The sequence below is a fragment of the Trachurus japonicus genome, chromosome 13, assembly GCF_045865225.1.
Source record: "Trachurus japonicus isolate A0001 chromosome 13, Traja_1.0".
Classification (NCBI taxonomy): domain Eukaryota; kingdom Metazoa; phylum Chordata; class Actinopteri; order Carangiformes; family Carangidae; genus Trachurus; species Trachurus japonicus.
Window position 1 is genome coordinate 41,630,085 of NC_140919.1, and position 17,649 is coordinate 41,647,733.

At 40.1% G+C, this 17,649-nt stretch overlaps 2 protein-coding genes across 2 annotated transcripts in view; one reads left to right on the forward strand and one right to left on the reverse strand.

Moving 5' to 3' along the window:
* The window catches only part of rnaset2l (ribonuclease T2, like), an 18,363-nt gene extending 17,936 nt beyond the window's left edge, over positions 1 to 427 (reverse strand). Inside the window, exon 1 of the mRNA XM_085794549.1 lies at positions 394 to 427. The gene's annotated coding sequence lies outside the window, so the exon portion shown is untranslated. The remainder of the gene's footprint in view (positions 1 to 393) is intronic.
* A 3,079-nt stretch (positions 428 to 3,506) lies between these two features.
* Positions 3,507 to 9,745, forward strand: cox7a1 (cytochrome c oxidase subunit 7A1). Its single transcript, XM_085796589.1, has 4 exons — positions 3,507 to 3,669; positions 8,334 to 8,420; positions 9,301 to 9,385; positions 9,553 to 9,745. Exons 1-4 carry the CDS (start codon positions 3,655 to 3,657, stop codon positions 9,609 to 9,611), a joined length of 246 nt encoding a protein of 81 aa, XP_085652715.1. The 5' UTR covers positions 3,507 to 3,654; the 3' UTR covers positions 9,612 to 9,745.
* The last annotated feature ends 7,904 nt before the right edge of the window (positions 9,746 to 17,649 follow it).

Consider the following 17,649-nt stretch of genomic DNA (forward strand, 5'->3'; position numbering starts at 1 on the left):
ATTACGTTACGTTGCACCAGTTATTACATTTTCAAAAGGCTTTTTAACACTTGGCCAATAATGTAATAACTTATTACATTATGCAAAACGTTAACATTATTGCTTCAAAAGTTGTATTACATTATTGGCAAGTTATTAGATGATTGGCTTTATTACATTTAAAATGGCCAAAATTACTATGTTTTGGATTGCTACAGGGTCTGAGGGCAGAGAATGTTGTTATGATTGGCTAAATAAAAATACCCCGAGTCTTTCTCATTTTAAAGAGAAACATCACAGGTCATTACATAAGCTGATGAATAACATGACAAATGTGCTACGCTCCAGCCAAATATTCCAGCTCTGTGCCTAATTTCTCTGACCCTGTGGCTGAGGACAGATGGAGAAACTTACCGAGAGCTGCTGCTGCTGCTGCACCGACACAAACTTCACTCTGCCTCAGATCAGAATAATGAGTGCTTTATGAAGAATAATACTGTATCTGTGTGTATCTGTAGAGGAAGTGGAAGTGGAACTGTTTCCTCCACCTGGCAGGTGTCAGAGTTTTTGAAGCTCAGAAATAGCATGTGTGCAGAGATGATGTGTGAACAAACCCAGCGGTGCTTTCCAGACTACACACCACTTCTCCACTCACTGACCTCTTCTATCGGATCTTTCCATAGTCATTTCCATCGTTACAATCACAAAATTAACAAATATTTCAACCTATGACCAGCAACATGTTACACCAGAGCTTAATCCAAGACAAATTCAGTGTATTGTAAACAATGCTACAGTACAACCTACAGTACCAAAACTATGGGAGTCAGACCAAAAAGGACAAGAGATGAAGGAAGTCAGTCCAGTCCAGCACTTTACTTGACGGGTGGGTGCATAGCACATTCATAAGACCTTTCATAAGGCGTTTGTAATGCATAATACATCAAGTTGCATTGCTATAGAATAAGGAACTGAAAATGTTGTCAAAATAAAAGTCCCCTAATTGCACCTGGAAACACAGGAACAAAATACCCCAATTCAGCATTTTATTCAGCAATGGTTCATGAACGCCTCATAGAACAGTCATGACTGCATGTTACCCAGATGTTTCATCAAAGTGTCTTTATCACACCTGCACATAGGCCTGAATACCAAGCCGTACAAAGGCTTCATTAAAGTCATGTATGCAGAATATATGCCCTGTTTGCTTTGTTCCTGTCACCCAAAGTTGCCCCGACACCAAACCAAACCAAACCAAACCATTCCAGTGGTAGAATCATTTGTAATTCAGTTCTGAATCCTTCACCACCTGTGTAGTACAGTGGCATGTTAAGTAACATTTATAAACCATCATGAAACAATTACAAATAACTCCTAGCCCTTATGAAGCCTTCACTGACTGTATTGTAAAGTGACTTACAAAATAACATGCAATATTCATAAAATTTTAATTTTTCCCTCCGGGGTGCGACTCAATAAAGTATTTCCAGGTGCAATTAGAGGACTTTAATTTTTTTTAAAATCCTGTTTGTTACTCTATGTAACCTGATATGAATGCTGAGTCATGCCTTATGAAGTTGTCGTGAATGTATTACAAAGGTCTTGTCCTTTGCACCCACCCGTCAAGTAAAGTGTTACCAGAAAATGCATAACTTGCATCTAAGACAAAAAATATATATTATTATTCATCTATTTATGTATTTTCTTATTTAATTATTGTTAAAATTGTTATTGTCAGGTTCAATTGCTCCTCCTGTTAGTACTGTCCTGTGTCATATATGTGTTGTCGGTTCTTTTTCTTTCTTTTTTTTTGATCTTGTACAAATGAAATCCCAGGTGGTCATGGCTGCACGTCAGGAGGAAGAGAGAGTGAAAGCTCCTGTGCCGGTTTAAAGGAGAAGCAGGTCCACTCACTGATCATCTCCTCTGAAGCAGCTGAGAGCAGAAAAAGAGAAAAGACAAGACAAGACATGTCGGGACAGAAGTGGTCACAATGTTTGTCTTAAAACAACACAGGATTACATGTGTTCTCATGTTAAAACCTCAGATTCAATTTTGCCTCACACCTGACTTCTGCCAAAAATATATATACAGTATATATATATATATATATATATAACCTGTTTCTGGCACTGGATGAAATCAGCTGATGAACACCTGCTTAGGTTTCCTGAGTCTTTAACTGCTCTGAGTCTGGTCCAGTAGCTCCACTATCATAGAGAAGACTGCTGACCTCATCATGTTCTACTTTATTCAGAGATTCAACTGTAGGTTAGATGCTCTTATCATGTTTGAGCAAGTAAAATCATCATGTAAATATTCTTTTTGAATACTAATTAATTTCACTATGGATATTTGCTCTATACGTGATAATAGTATATCCCCCTATAGGTGGAATATAGGGATATACTGTACACTACTAGTCAAAAGTTTGGACACAGTGTTTTTTTCTTTATTTTCATTACTTTTTACATTGTAGATTCAAACTGAAGTCACGAAGGAACACAATATGCAAATATTTGTAGTAACAAAAAAGCAGAACATGTTTTATATTTTAGATTCTTTCAGTTAGCCATATTTTGCTTTGATTTTTCTTATTTTTGGAGAAGCCTTTATTATGACAGGACAGGGGCAGACTCTGCAGCTACAGGGCAGGGTTTATGTGATATGCTCCAAGTTGGAGTCTAAGGGGACTGATTGGAGTCAGACTCTAGTGGTCAGGAGAGGATCTGTGTGTTCAGCCCCAGACGTTTGGATTTGGATTTGCAAAAATCTATCGTCTGCACGTCTGAGCTTTCCCCTCTTCCTCTCAGGGGCCACGGTAGAAAACTAACCCTGCACATCCTTCCATTCTGCACAGCCAAGCTTGAATATGTTAGTTAGTTAGTTAGTTAGTTAGTTAGTTTCATTTATTGTCCACGATGTGGACATTTGTTTTCGGTCTCATAAAAGCAACAGGCAGGACAACAACAACATCAACAACAACAACACTTACATACAGACACCTTCAAGGCAAAAAGCAGGACAGCAGTGGCAGTTACATCACAACACATCAACAGGACATGGTGTTCAGTGGCATTAGGAATAAAGGAATTTTTAAAAATATAACGATTTGCCCTTGGCACTTTATAACGTCGACCAGAGGGAAGAAGTTCAAACTCCGTATTGAGTGGATGAGAGGGATCATTTGCTATTTTGACAGCTTTTTTCCTTAGCACTTCCTCGTACATACAACTTCATTGTTTCTGTCTTGTCCCTATGATTTTTGAGGCAAAGTTTAGGCTACTATTCTCTGCAGCTGCTTCTTCCTTTAATGTTTAGATTATCCTCCAGTTTCACCCCGAGACTCTTGCTCATATACTCACACGGCAGCATTTAAGGCAGTGCTGGTTTTCTCCTAGTCACTGAAAACAACAGCAGGGAGGCAATGACAATAAAATACAATATACGAGAAATTAAATGTGTAAAGAGAATAAGTAGCTGTTTTGTTCTGCAGCTTACTATTTCCTGTGGGATATCAAGCGCAGACAGTTTTGGCCCCTGCGCCGCATCGTAGATTGGCAGAGACTCAGAAAACACTGATACTGTGAGTGTGTGTGTGTGTGTGTGTGAGTGGGGGCATGTCCTTGTGAGGGTGAAACGAGGTAGCAGCGCTTGCAACAGATCGCCACAGACATGAATCACCTACTGGTAATACAGCCTTTATTTTTCCTCTCTTTCTCCCCTCCAGGTCTCCTCTCTTCTCCTCTCTTCTCTTCTCCCTCTCTCTTTGTTCTGTGAAGCTGCAGGTGAAACAGGTCGGAGCAGACACACACAGACAGATTTAACAGTTGCTAGATTTGTGTTAAGAGGAGAGTGACCAGGCTTGACCTTTGTTCTGTCAGACTGGCTGTGAGAGGTTGTGTTTTAATTCCCGTGGTTTTTTTTGTTTTGTTTTGTTTGTTTTGTCTTGTTTCTTTGCGCCTGCTGGAAACACTCTGCTGCTAATAGTGTTGTACATTTATGATCTATATTTACTAAGAGAGCACGGTCACCTCACATGACCTGCTGCACGGTCAAATGTCTGCCTGAGTGTCCTCTCTCTCCTATCTCTCTGCGCCACACACACACACACACACACACACACACACACACACACACACACACACACACACACACACACACACACACACACACACACACACACAGACGGACACCTGCAGCCCCGTCTCAGTCAGACAATGCAGTTCAGCACGTACACAATGACTACACACACACTAATGTGTTTATATTGTCAGCACACTTCTTTCTGCTCCGCTACATTGTTCTGCAGATTAATGTTTGATTAAATATGTTGTTATCCAACCAGCCTAAAGCTCAAAGTGCAGGCTACTTACTGCATTTTTTAAAAGGGCCATAGAGTACTAACAGTATATGAATGGTGTTGGTCCAATTGGATTTTACTGTAACATTGTCTTTTGGATTATTACAGAAAATAACAGAAAACCTGTTAGCATCTGGACCATCTTCACTCATGAAGCCTGAGAAAGCCTGATTACAATCAGCAGAGCTACACAGCCATTAGGACATAAACCAGATCAAACCAGATCAAACAGATCAAGGTTGCAGCTGTTACAATGAACTTTCATGAGTTGACATTGCTCAGTGTTCAGGTTCGAGTCCCATGTGGTTCTGGCTGTTGTTGTTGCTTAATACTAACATAGAAACCACCAAGGTCATTAATCAGCTGTCAGTCAAAGATCACTTAATCCTCTCTAAATCCTGGAGGTTTTCATCAGAAGCTGCCATTATGAAGATTTTTTTTTACGATCACTTATTTTCCAAAGAAAACCTGTTTGAAATGAGTAATTTTCATCCCACAGGAAATTGGAGGCTAACGTTTCTCTTCAAGCAGGGAAATAAATACCTTGTGGTGAGCAGAGTGCTCTTTCTGCTGGAACAGATACAGAGTGTGTTTGGCCTCAGTTAGTTACCACAAACACAGTGCACAGTGGAGATCACAGAAGGCTCTTTGGCACAGTTTACACCTCTGACTCACAGAGCCGGGTCTTTTCCCCTCTCTGTCTCCTGATTGGCTGAAGTGTCATGTCTCTCTGGCTGTGCTATGTGACTTGTAAGTGGTTTACAGTAAGAGTCATGCATCGTTCTTAAAGAGACAGACGGCTGCTGAGATCTGTCATGTAAAACTAAAACCCTCCGTGGCCGTGGCTTGATGCTCGATCCGGCTTCGTTCAAACACCGTCTACACAGCAACAGACCGAAGCTGCGTCCTAGACCCTTATGTGGTCTATGAAGGCTTTGTGGTCTAGCTGCAGCTGATTCACCTGATCACTCACTGGGAATTCTTGAATTAATTGATGTATTTAAGATTAAGATAAAGATAAAGATGTATTTTATTTTCCCATGCTTCTCCCAAGCATTAATACACAGTGCAAGGAAAAATAAACAGAAATGGGGCAAAACTATACAAATAACTACTGAAAAGTATTTACAAATGAGAAGAAATATGTGCAATTAGTATGTACAGATAATAATAATTATAATAATACATGTATTTGAATAGCACCTTTCACAGAAATAAAATTCACAAAGTGCTTCACAAAATCACAATTCAAAGAACAATTTATACAACAGTAAAACAAAAAGAAGAAAAAAAAGATAAACTAATAAAAAACAACAGATAAGAAATATGGTAACACCCTGAAGAGAAAGTTATTGGGATCTTGGGAGAACATTCGTTCTGATAACATTTATCCGCCCTATAGTGGTATTGAGGACTATTTTTTATCTAGGACTTTCTAAACACTGACAGATACCAGCTGCTTTCTTCTCTTTCACTCCTTTCTGTTCCTCCCTTTCTTCATGTATTCAATACTTATTCCCTGTTTTCTTTCATTTCATTCATTTATGGACATATGTTTTGATTTCTTTGTATGTGTGGATTACTGTACTTGGTCTGGTGAAAGTGTCATGTCAACAGACCGGTTAGTTTGCAGCCAGGGGTTCTAATGCTTTGACATTTTCAATATTGATCCAAGTGCTGTGACCTTAACCACAACCACAGAGAGCAGAACAGAGCGCCGGAGCGGGGACAACTTCCATCCCAGAGTTTCATGTCCATATACCCAGTCCACTGTTTTATCTGCTGGAGGAAACTTGTCAAAGGAAGAGACAGTTCAATCCTTGGTGATTGGAAGTGCCGGTAACACTTTACTTGACGCCTATAACACAATATTACCATACTTAAAATGAGTTATAATGCAGTTATAACACTGTATAACTATAATTATAAACACTCATAAATGATCATAATGCTTTATAACAATAAGCATAACACACTATAAAGCATTTTATCATGACTTATAAGGTCAGGTATTATAATATGTTATTATTGTTAGTAACTCACTGACAATGACATCGATAATGCATTATAAATATAGTTATAATGTGTTATAATTGTCTTATAAACGTGTATAACTATCATTATAAACACTGTTTAAAGACCCCCTCCCATGAAAATTGTGTTTTTCGTGCTGTTTTAAAATAACCAAAAAGGTGGTCGTGGGAGGGGGAGTTTAATTATCATAAGGCTTTATAACAATAAGACATCATAGAGCATTTTATAATGGCTTATAAGGTCTTAGTATTATACTGTAATAGAGTTATAATGCTCTATAATGTGTTATGCTTATTGTTATAAAGTCTTGTGTGATTTATGAGTGTTTATAATGATAGTTATACATGTTTACAAGCCAATTATAACACATTATAACTATATTTATAATGCATTATAAATGTGGGCATTTTCAGCCAGTTACTCAAGTATTATAATACCTGATCTTATAAGTCATGATAAAATGCTTTATAGTGTGTTATGCTTATTGTTATAAAGCATTATGATCATTTATGAGTGTTTATAACTATTGTTATACAGTGTTATAACTGCATTATACCTCATTATAAGTATGGTTATAATGTGTTATAGAGATAGGCGTCAAGTAAAGTGTTACCGAAGTGCCATCTAAAACATACGTGCTAATCCATTTACATGAGAGGCCTCAGTGAGCGCAGGTCATACTGTGATAGACTGAGATGGTCGCCATTATGACAGAAAATCACCATGCATTTAAAGCTGGAAGAAGCAGGACATCAGTGGACACGCATCCTGTGCGAACACCGCCATGCAGCTGTTTAACAACACAGCTGCTGTGAACACACAACACAGACACACAGCTTGTGTGGCGGGAGATGATGAATCCCCAGTCTGTTAAATTAGAGACCACTTTAAATGATAATAATAGTGATAATTTAAATGATAAGGATCATTAAAAAAAAAAAAAAATCGGTGTTATCTTTCACACTTTGTATTTAGAGCTATCCAGTTGGGGTTGGATATTGGACAACATTTGCAGCTGTGGAACATTTGAACAACATTACAATTATTTCCTTAATGTAAAAATACTGATGGATTAATGATCCCATGATCTCAGACCCTTAATAATCCAACTCAAAATGTAGCCATACGAAGTGAGACGATAATGATGTAATTGCTGTAATGGAGGGATCAGACTGACCTCAGTTTGGCTCGTGGTGGTGATGTGTTGAAGAAGAGGAAGTTAAAGTCCATTTTGAGTCAGACCATTCAATTGTGGAGAATAATAATAAAAAAAAACCGCAATGAGGTTTTTCAGTTTCCTGATGGTGGTCACCTGGTGCCTGCAGCTGGCAGCCCAAAAACAGAAATGATACCAGCCTCAGGGAGAGTTTCCCTTCCTCTTTCACATCCCATAGTGATACACCCAACAAGTCTGATGTATGTGATATCTGACATTAGAATTAAAGGGGAACTATGCAAGTCCGCTCGCTTTTCCTCTGTGTCACTAACCCTCTTTCAGGCCACGTGCATTTGTTTACAACAAAGCTCAAAAATCAATCAATAGAGCCGTAGATAATGTTATATAACATATTTCATTTCATTTATTGTTTATTTGTGACGGGACTTTGCATATTAATGAACATTATAAAAAATGTAAATACACCAGATTTATCTCTGGGCTAATTTCCATATACGATGTTACAACGTGTAGGCTATATTTCTGTAGTTTAATCTGCCATAAACAAAAGATTACGGCTTACGGGGGCGTGCATGTGATGCGGTGCTGTTGAGACGAGAGCTGTTCTCATGTGGAAAAAAACAAACAAAAAAACATCTGTTGTTGAACAAGGTATTTTTCCAGAGAAATAGAAACACAGTTGGTGTTGAAAGCCTCTAGAACCTGGATTCACATTGAAATGAAATTAGCAACAGATTCGCCAAAATATGTCCTAACTGTGTTTTGTTTTGTTTTTTTCAGAAAGTGCCGCTCCTGGCCGCCCGTTCCTTCAGCAGCTCTGCCAGACAGCTGAGGAACAAAGTGCCTGAAGCCCAGAAAATCTTCCAGGTAACAGGACAGAGGAGCGTGGCTGCAGCCTCTGGTCCCTTTCAGCCCTGAAGGCAAAGGAACTGAGTCTATTACCCCTTTCCCACTGGTCAAAAAACCTGTTTAAACCCGCTAACAATCGGCTTTTGGTGGCAGTGAGCAAGGCGCACCGAGCCGATCGGCTTGCAGTGGGAACGCCAGACCCGGGTCAACCCGCTAATTTACGTGATGACGCTGAGCTGTCACGTTATACCAGAATATCACGTTATCACTCTCCCATAATACTGGTGTAACTTACAGTTTACAATAATTGTCATCAAATCAATCTTCAGCCAGTTTACAGTGCATCAGAACATCCCTCCAGAGTACACTGTTATAGTGACAACATGACGAAGCAATTTGACTGTCTCATCCACACACAGTGACACAAGGACTTGTCATTCTGATGGCACTGACGTGTTCATTGACACAGATATTTACTTTTGAGAGATGAACTAAGGATTTTGAGCAAGAGACTATGGCTTTTGCAGGTAATCCATGGCGTTTTGCAATTTGTACGAATTGTTTTGAGAAATGCACTTACTGTTTTGCAAACAAATGTCGAGGATGATTCGAGAAATGTACCAAAGCGACTGAGAAAAACTGTAATAAAGTCTGACATGAAAATGATAGGGAGAGAGGACAATCAGACCCTCCAAAAAAAGCAAGCGGTCCTGAAAAGAGCACAGAGAATCTTAAATGACCTCCATCCAGAGTAGGAGCTCTTGGCATCAGGGCTGTATTACAAAGTGTGGGTGGTGGGTAGCCATACTACACAGAGTGCCCTGTGTTTTGTGACATTAGCTTTGATGCTAACACATCCCCATTAACTGTTGTAATGACATGATGTCTGTGGTTACAGGCGGATAATGGGCTGCCAGTCCACCTAAAGGGAGGAACCGTAGACGTGGTGTGCTACCGGGCAACCATGACTCTTACTATCGCAGGTGACAGAAATACAACACGTGTCAGCTAGAATTACACAGATAAAGTAAATTGAAAGTAAACAGATGAACATGATAATGATTCAAGAATTAGAAAGAAGCTAGTGTCGTCTTGTATTCTTGTAATTTATGTGTGTGTGTGTGTGTGTGTGTGTGTGTCATCTCCACAGGAACCTGCTACTCCTTGTACTGGCTGCTCACAGCCGCCATGCCTCAGAAGAAAGCATAGAGAGGAGACGACCCGGGCTCAGTCTATTACCTGCAAGGATGATGCTGGGCTGTCTAAACATTTACATTTGTTGGTTTATGTCACAAGCCATTTCATGATGGTGATGAATATATATAAAAAAATCTTTAATTCAGTTTCTGCAGTTTTTATTTGTGACTTGAGGGTGAAACTGTGACACGACAACACAAGCTATACTGATCCTGAGGTTCTCCATCTCCCCATGATGATGATGGGATGGAGAGAGAACTACATCGTGTCACTAAAACAAAAACCAACCAGACAAAGTTTTAAAACCTAAATGGTTCTGTTTATATTGAACAAAATGTTGTAAAGTTTCAAAAGAGATGGAAAAATTCTGAGGCTACAACCAGTGTGCGTCATTCACCAACCATGCCTTCTTTAAACCCACAGACAGTTTTCAAGAAGATTTTGACATTCACCATTTGGGATTTGTTCTTAGCTAAGACGCACTCATCAGCAAACTTACACGCATTTGAGAGCTGACACTTTTGCAAAATAAGTGGTTATAGCATTTTCTTCTATTTCGTAGTTGTAAAATGTTATATGATTTGAATTACAATAATTTTCTTATCATTTATGTTGTTTTTAATAATCATTTTTTCATTATTTTAAAAAGCATGTGGTCTCAGATTTGAGATCAAACCATTTCTTCTTTACTTTGTCAGTGCACTCATCTCCAGGTACAACATTCAGTGAACAACTCTCAGCATCCCATGCATCTTTTTTTATGTTACTTTGCATCCACTGCTGATGCTACTAAATATAACAACTATTTTTTTGTTCACTTCCTGCAGCAGTACCTCCACGTCAGCTCTGCTAAAGTTTTTTTTTTTTTTTTTTTTTACATTTGCAGTCCGGCGCTTCCTCTGCGGATTTTCTTTTGGGCATTTTAACTTTTTTTCTCAACTCATCTTCTCTGCTCAGTGTCTGATGTTTCTGTGTGCACACGGCCCTGCAGTCTCCTGCCCCTTTACAGCCATTGATGCAGCGTTTTCCTATGTTACTGTAATAGGATCACCTTTCACGCTCTCTCTCTCTCTCTCTCTCTCTCTCTCTCTCTCTCTCTCTCTCTTTATATATATATATATATATATGAACTTTATTTCAGACACAGGTCCATATCACAATCAAACAATATAAATAATACAAAAAGAAAAAAGAAAGTACAAAAATACATTTCATAAAATATACAGACTATTGCACCAATACCACCTTAGCCTAGAAGTGAATCGGTAGCAGCTTTTCAATGGGCTGACTAGAGCCTCAATTATGTGATTCTCTGATTTGTCGAGGCGACACATAAAACTAAACATCAACTGTCTTAAAAGTGCCTCACAGGTTGGCACAAACAACTGACTGGCACTATGCCACCGAGGGACACAGAGCAGTAACCTCATTGCATCATTGTATGCTACCTTGAGCCTCTGCAGCTCTTCTGCTTATAATTGGACCACAATTGGGAAGTGTATAGAGGTGTTATGTAAGTTCTGAACAAAGAACACTTAACAGAGTCAGAACACATAGAAAACTTCCTACTAAGCATGTTAGCTTGAGCGTAGATTTTACATCGCTGGCGATAAAGGTCTTTGTCATCCGACCAGTCATTAGATATGACGTGACCTAGATATTTAGTTTCCTCACACACAGCAAGGGGACTGTCTGCCAAGGAAAAGGTAGGAAAAGTTGATTTCCTGTCCCCAGCACTTCTAACTATCATTATGTGGCTTTTCATGATCAATGCCATACTGGGAGCACACCTTCAACATCTGCTGCAGTCCAGCACTATATGGGCAGAGCAGGACCAAGTCGTCTGCGTACATTAGATGATTAACTACAGTGTTGCCCACAAGACAACCAGTTTTTAGACTATTTAATTGATTTGATAAGTCATCCATATACACATTAAATAATATAGGAGACAAAATTCCACCTTGCCGCACACAGAATGGCGCAGATAACACATTACCCCATTTAACTTGAAACATTTGATGGGCATACCAAAACACTAAGATTCTCACTAGAAATGTAGGGACACCTCTTAAGAGGAGATGGGATTCATCATTCACAGCTGCAAACATGTGCATGAGATGTAGAGTTTTCTGAAGAAATTCCTTCAAAACGACTTAAGAAATACTTGGTGGAATGATGCCCAATGTCAGTTCATCTGGCATTAGTTTCTGTACAACAGATTCCCTGAATGCCTGGTTCACCAACAGTCAGAAACACGTTTAGCAGAAAACTGAGTGTGGCAAGGAGAAGAGGGCCCGGGCGGGGATTGAACCCACACCTCCCGGGTAAAGCCTGGTTTATGCTTCTGCGTCGGACCCCTACGCGGACCCTACGCCGTAGCCTGACGTGCACCTCCAAAAAATCCTGACTACGCGTCGCTTCCACGCGTCGCGACCAAGGGGGCAGTTGTCGGTCTGAGAAGTGAAGTCACTTCCGCGTTCAAAAAACTGCAATCCCCCCGGATTCCTCTGGGGGCTGGTGTCAGAAAGCAGCATTCCCCATAGACCCCCATGTTAAAATAGCCGACTTTACATCCTCAATAAACATGTTAAAAGCCTGGTGTCAGAACGTTTTCTGGTCTCAATCGATAGTTTCTACCCCCACACACACTCTGAGGGGTTTAACTCTACTGTTTTACTGTTATTAGGTTAAAACTCTGGCCAATTAGGGCGCGGAAACGTTGAGTGACAGGTCCGAGCAGCTCCGTGGACAGCTGCTTCGAGGCCAGTGGGCGGGTTCTCGGCCGGCCAATCCAACATGGCGCTGTTCAGGCCGCCATGTTGGAGCCACAAAAACGACTCCCCAAAACCAATGGGTGACGTCACGGACGCTACGTCCATTCTTTTTACAGTCTATGGTCGCGACGCGAACCACAAGGACTGTGATTGGCCCACTCAGAACGTCAGTGTGGTAATTCACCCGGCGTCGGGTCTACGCCGTCGCCACGACGCAGAAGCCTAAACCAGGCTTAAGAGTCATGCGTGCTGACCAGTCACCCAGAGGGACCTCCCCTTGGCCAAGTAGGACACATGATCAACTGGAGGTTTAGTGACAGGAACCTCGACTGTCACATGAGGAAAGAAAACAAGGTATTTCTGTCGTGAGGTGCTCTCTTATTGTGACCATGTGTTTGAGTGGGAACGCCAGACCCGGGTCAACCCGCTAATTTACGTGATGACGCTACGTTGCGTCATCGCGCCGGTCGTGTCTCATATCACCAAAACAAAGCTCTGCTCTCATTCCAGACTAGGATCAAAAGATCAAACAACACTGACCAAAAATATCTACGGCCGCGGCAGACTGGCTGTCCTCCGCGGTCCTGGTGCTCCAGGTCAGCCAGACGCCTCCTCTGCCTCACCTCCGCACTGTGGATGAGAGCAGAGCGACTTGTTTATGGTCTGTCTGATCCCCCAGCACCTGCTATTTTCTTACTTCAACCAATATTTATGTATTTTGTCATATATTTTATGTAGCCTATAAAAAAATCTGTTCTCTTTTTGCTCCATTGCTTTTTATGAGAAGCCAGTCTAATGGCGCTTTTCCACTGGCACGGCACGGTGCGTCACGGCACGGCCTGCTTTTTTTGCTTTTCCACTAGCCCTAGTACCTGGTACCAGGTACCATTTTTAGTACCTTCTCGGCCCTGGTTCCAGCTGTTGTGGAAAAGCACCTTTACCGAGCCGAGCCGTGCCGTTCCGTTCCGTGCTGTGAAAGTGTAGTGGAAAAGCGCCAATGGAGAATATGTAACAGATGGACACAGATGCTGGACACCCTGACAGCTTGCCTAGAAAAATAGTGAGTATTGCCTGAAGAACATCCACAGTGTCCACGATTCTGTGCTATTTGATATGTGTTTTACAGAATCCACAATCCATCAGACATCTGCATGAAGCAGGCAGCACTGGCAGTAGCAAAGATTCAGAGTGAGAAGAGAAAGCTGCAGGACATGCAGTTTGATATAGAATTAAAAAAAAAAAAAAAAAACTTGACAAATGTAAGTGGAAATCAAGGAACACGTAGGCCTAGTTATGAAAAAAAGCACAACAAACATTGTAAATATTTCATGTTTTTTGATTATTGTAAATCTGTTTTGTTTGTTTAAAAATGAGGCAGATACGTACATAAGAACAACTGTATGAAACACATTGATTTCTGATCAACAGAATCATTTAAACCGGATGTTGGCCTGGGGGCCTCAAACTTGCATAGCCACAAAACGGGGCCTGAAAGTGGCGTGCGTGACTTTCCATGCAACAGCTGTGATCTATAAAAAACAAACCTGATGTGCGCACCCCTAAGCAAACTCTGACCCATGCATACACAGACGGTGGTGAACTGAAGTCACATCGTAGAAATGTAGTGAGAAGACAATTGTTTTTATTATCGCCCGTCACACATTTAATTTCAACTCATGTCATGCGTTAGATCCATATTATCAGAATGATTTAAATCAACGGCGTTATTTGGCATTGGACTGAGTTATTGATTCAGAAACATCGTCTTAGAATCTAACTGAAAATTCAAAATCCCTTCTTTATATTTAATCACCACCATCTCTCCGTCATATTCTCCACTCCCGGAGCGCAGGAGGAGGAGGAGAGGACGGTGCAGATTCATGGAATCAATCATCCAGTCTGCCTAACATGCTGCATGTGAATAATTTAGATATTTTCCTCAGATATTGTGAACATCGAGAGTCAATTAAAACTCAAAGCCTGGGAAAATAGCCAGTAATCGTTCCCACAATCACATTTACACACAATTACCCTCTATTTTCATTCCTAGTTAATTCTGTTCATCACAAAAACCGGCATGAAGAAGTGTCATGTTCATTCCTCGTGTTACTGATTCTGCTAATTATTCAAAGTTTTATCGATCAGTCTAAAATGTATAAAAACAGCAGAGCCCCCTGCATAATGCTGCACCATGGCACTGCTGGAGGAGAATAAGCAGGGCGAGGGTCTTCAAGGACGATGATTGGTTAGTAACTCATTTAAGATTCTCTAGAACTGAGCTCTTTAACTATGTGCCGAACCGGGTCCAGCATTTGAGAGGGAAGCGACAGAAACCACCGCGTGTTCTCTGAGCCGCTGACGCCGTTGACAGCCACAGCAAAATGTCACGTTGCCACTTTCACACCTGCAGCTAATTCACAACAACAACACAACAAGAGCACGTCAGGTTCATTTACATGCAGATCGAATGGCATTCATGTGGTGGTTTGCATTGACCATATGGTTATAAAAGGGCGTGTACAGGGCGGAACGTGAAGCTGATTCAGCTGTGCACACTTGTAGGAACTCTGTCATTTATAAAGGGAAGTTGGCTTACAAGTGTGCGTGTGCATGGTTTTATAAATCAGAATATTTTTTGGCACACGCAAACCTTGGCTTTTGGCCATATGTACACTTTTAGTAACGATCCTACACACAGTTTTATAAATGAGACACCTGGTCTGGAGCAGGCTAGTAACTTGACAGGGCTTAATCCCTTATCTAGGGTTTGAACAACAGACCCTTGTTGTGATTTGATGTGTTGTCTTGTCAAACGTGTTTATTTCTATGTTTTTACTATTGGATGTCAAACTAATTGCCCCAAGATGATAATAACCGCCAAAGTAATTTTTTTGTAAGATCAGAAGATGTTGGTTTTGTAAACAGTGACATGTTGGATAGAAAATACACAGGACATGACCTTGAAGTCCTCGATGGTTGCTACGGCCCAGAGGGCAGGGCCGTAGCAACTCTGCTAGGGAGTGTTCAAATACTTAGCAATGGCTCCACCTAATGCTCACAAAATGGACTACACAAAAATAATCTCACATCTACATCCATCCATCTATCCATGCATGAATCTATCCATCCATCACCTTACTATATTGGGGGCGGGACTAGATAAGCTTTTGCTTCTCCCGCTTTCCCTTTCGGTCATGTGTATTGTATTAATTGGATTGAGATGATGTGTGATGATGATGACTAATTGACATGCCCGAAATGAACCAAATAAATAAATAAAAATAAATAAATAAATACTTACCTCCATCATCATCGCTTCTTTCTCACACATCTACTTGTGTCCTTTACACAAACATGTGCAGTACCTTCCATATCTTTGAGAAAACTCTAAATGTTTCATTATTGCATTTAAAAACATGGTAGCATGGTTGCTGAATCCATCAAATGACCCAAAGTTGTAGACTATTTTGTTTGTAGACTCCTTGGTTTTAAACAGAGATGGCAAAAGTACCCAGATTCTTTACTTGAGTAGAAGTAAAAGTACCTGTGTAAAAAACGACTTAAGTAAAAGTGAAAGTACTGATCCAAATATCTACTCAAGTAAAAGTAAAAAGTACAGGCTTTGAAATTTACTCAAAAGTATTATTAAAAGTAAAAAGTGTTTCTATTGCACGATTCACTGCAAAACAAATAACCACATGATAATTTATCTTGAATCCATTTCATCAATGTTATTATTTTAACAAACGTTCACATAGCCTAAGTTTACCTGCCGGACACAAGATCCTAATCTACTTCACTATGGTCAATCATAGGAATTTGTATTGTACACTTCAGGTTTACACATCACACTTATGAACATTAAATTTTGGACCAGGATTGGCTTCTAAACTGTGGTGTCACAAATCATTCTCGTATACCAATTAATCAACTTTTTTAATATCACATCAGGCAACAATTGTTTCTCACTGTACAGGTGGTGTGAATGGCACACCTAGGGACTACATATGAAAATAACTACGCTTCATTAGGCTATCTGGTAAACCCCCCCCGTGCGCTCAGTGGATTGAGACACTTTAGGAGGGTTATTATTTATGGTCCTCTTCCACTAGCGCGACTCGGCTCGACACGTCTCTATTCGGGGTTTTTTTTTTTTTTTTTTTTTTTGGCTTTTCCACTAGTACTCAAGCGCGACGTCCAACACGAGAATCAAACCTGCTAATTTTAAAAACCCAGCGGCAGCAGCGGCCACTGATCTGTACTGAGACTGTTGTTGTTCTGTCACCTGAGTTCACTGACTGCTGTGTGAGTGAGTTTGGAGCTGATGAGAGGAGAGAAAAAAGAGAGCGAGACGACCCGGCGGCGTGATATGACGACCCCGACCCCCCTGAGGAGGAACTATGAAGACTCAGCTCAAGTCGAGCTGTAATTTTATTTTGCCGTAAATGTATTTTGCCGCGGAAACCCTTATGTGTATATAGAAAAAAGTAACGAGCCTTTTGGGGAAATGTAAGGAGTAGAAAGTACCGATATTTGCGTTAAAAATTTACTGAGTAAAAGTAAAAAGTTGTCCGAAAAATAAATACTTCTAAAAGTACAAAGTACCTGACAATTCTACTTAAGTACAGTAACGAAGTATTTGTACTTCGTTACTTGCCATCACTGGTTTTAAAGGTAGTTTCAATCCACTTTAGCTGTTTTAATGATACTTGACATACAGTATGTTTAAATCTCTAGTCATTTGATGACATAATTAATTCATATGCAGTTGTAATTTAAACTTCTAGGCAAAACACATTAGAGACAGAAGCATGTTAAATCATGAAGATTTGAAGAACTTATAAGGAAAAGGAAAAATAGGAAAAAACAACTTATTGACTCATTGAAAGTCTTTATTTAACAGTAAAGCCTGGTACAAAAAGCCATCAAAAGGCACATAACTGACACTCACATAAGTACATTACATTAGATCCACAAGGTCCACAATGTAGGTGAGCTTTACCTTTCCCAGTGTGCAGCCAACCAGCCAACTATGCTTCTTGTATTTGTGCTTATGATGATGGTTACAACGGTTGATGATCAAAGACAAAATCTGACCTTGTGTTTGTTAAGAAAAAAGCTAACTGGTGTTTGTTTGTTTGTTGTAGTTCACCTTTTGTTTTCTCAACACAGTTTTTTTTAAAAATTCATTTACTTAGTTTTTCAATAAATCTGCAGTTTATTAGGGTGTAAAGGTTTCTCCTTAACTCCTTACAGAATTGAATCCTGAGTCT

Excerpts from the sequence above, each read along its gene's own strand:
- cox7a1 (XM_085796589.1), top strand. Across the intron at positions 8,421-9,300 it reads AAGCCCAGAAAATCTTCCAG|GCGGATAATGGGCTGCCAGT; the intron begins GTAACAGGACAG and ends CTGTGGTTACAG. Across the intron at positions 9,386-9,552 it reads CATGACTCTTACTATCGCAG|GAACCTGCTACTCCTTGTAC; the intron begins GTGACAGAAATA and ends TCATCTCCACAG.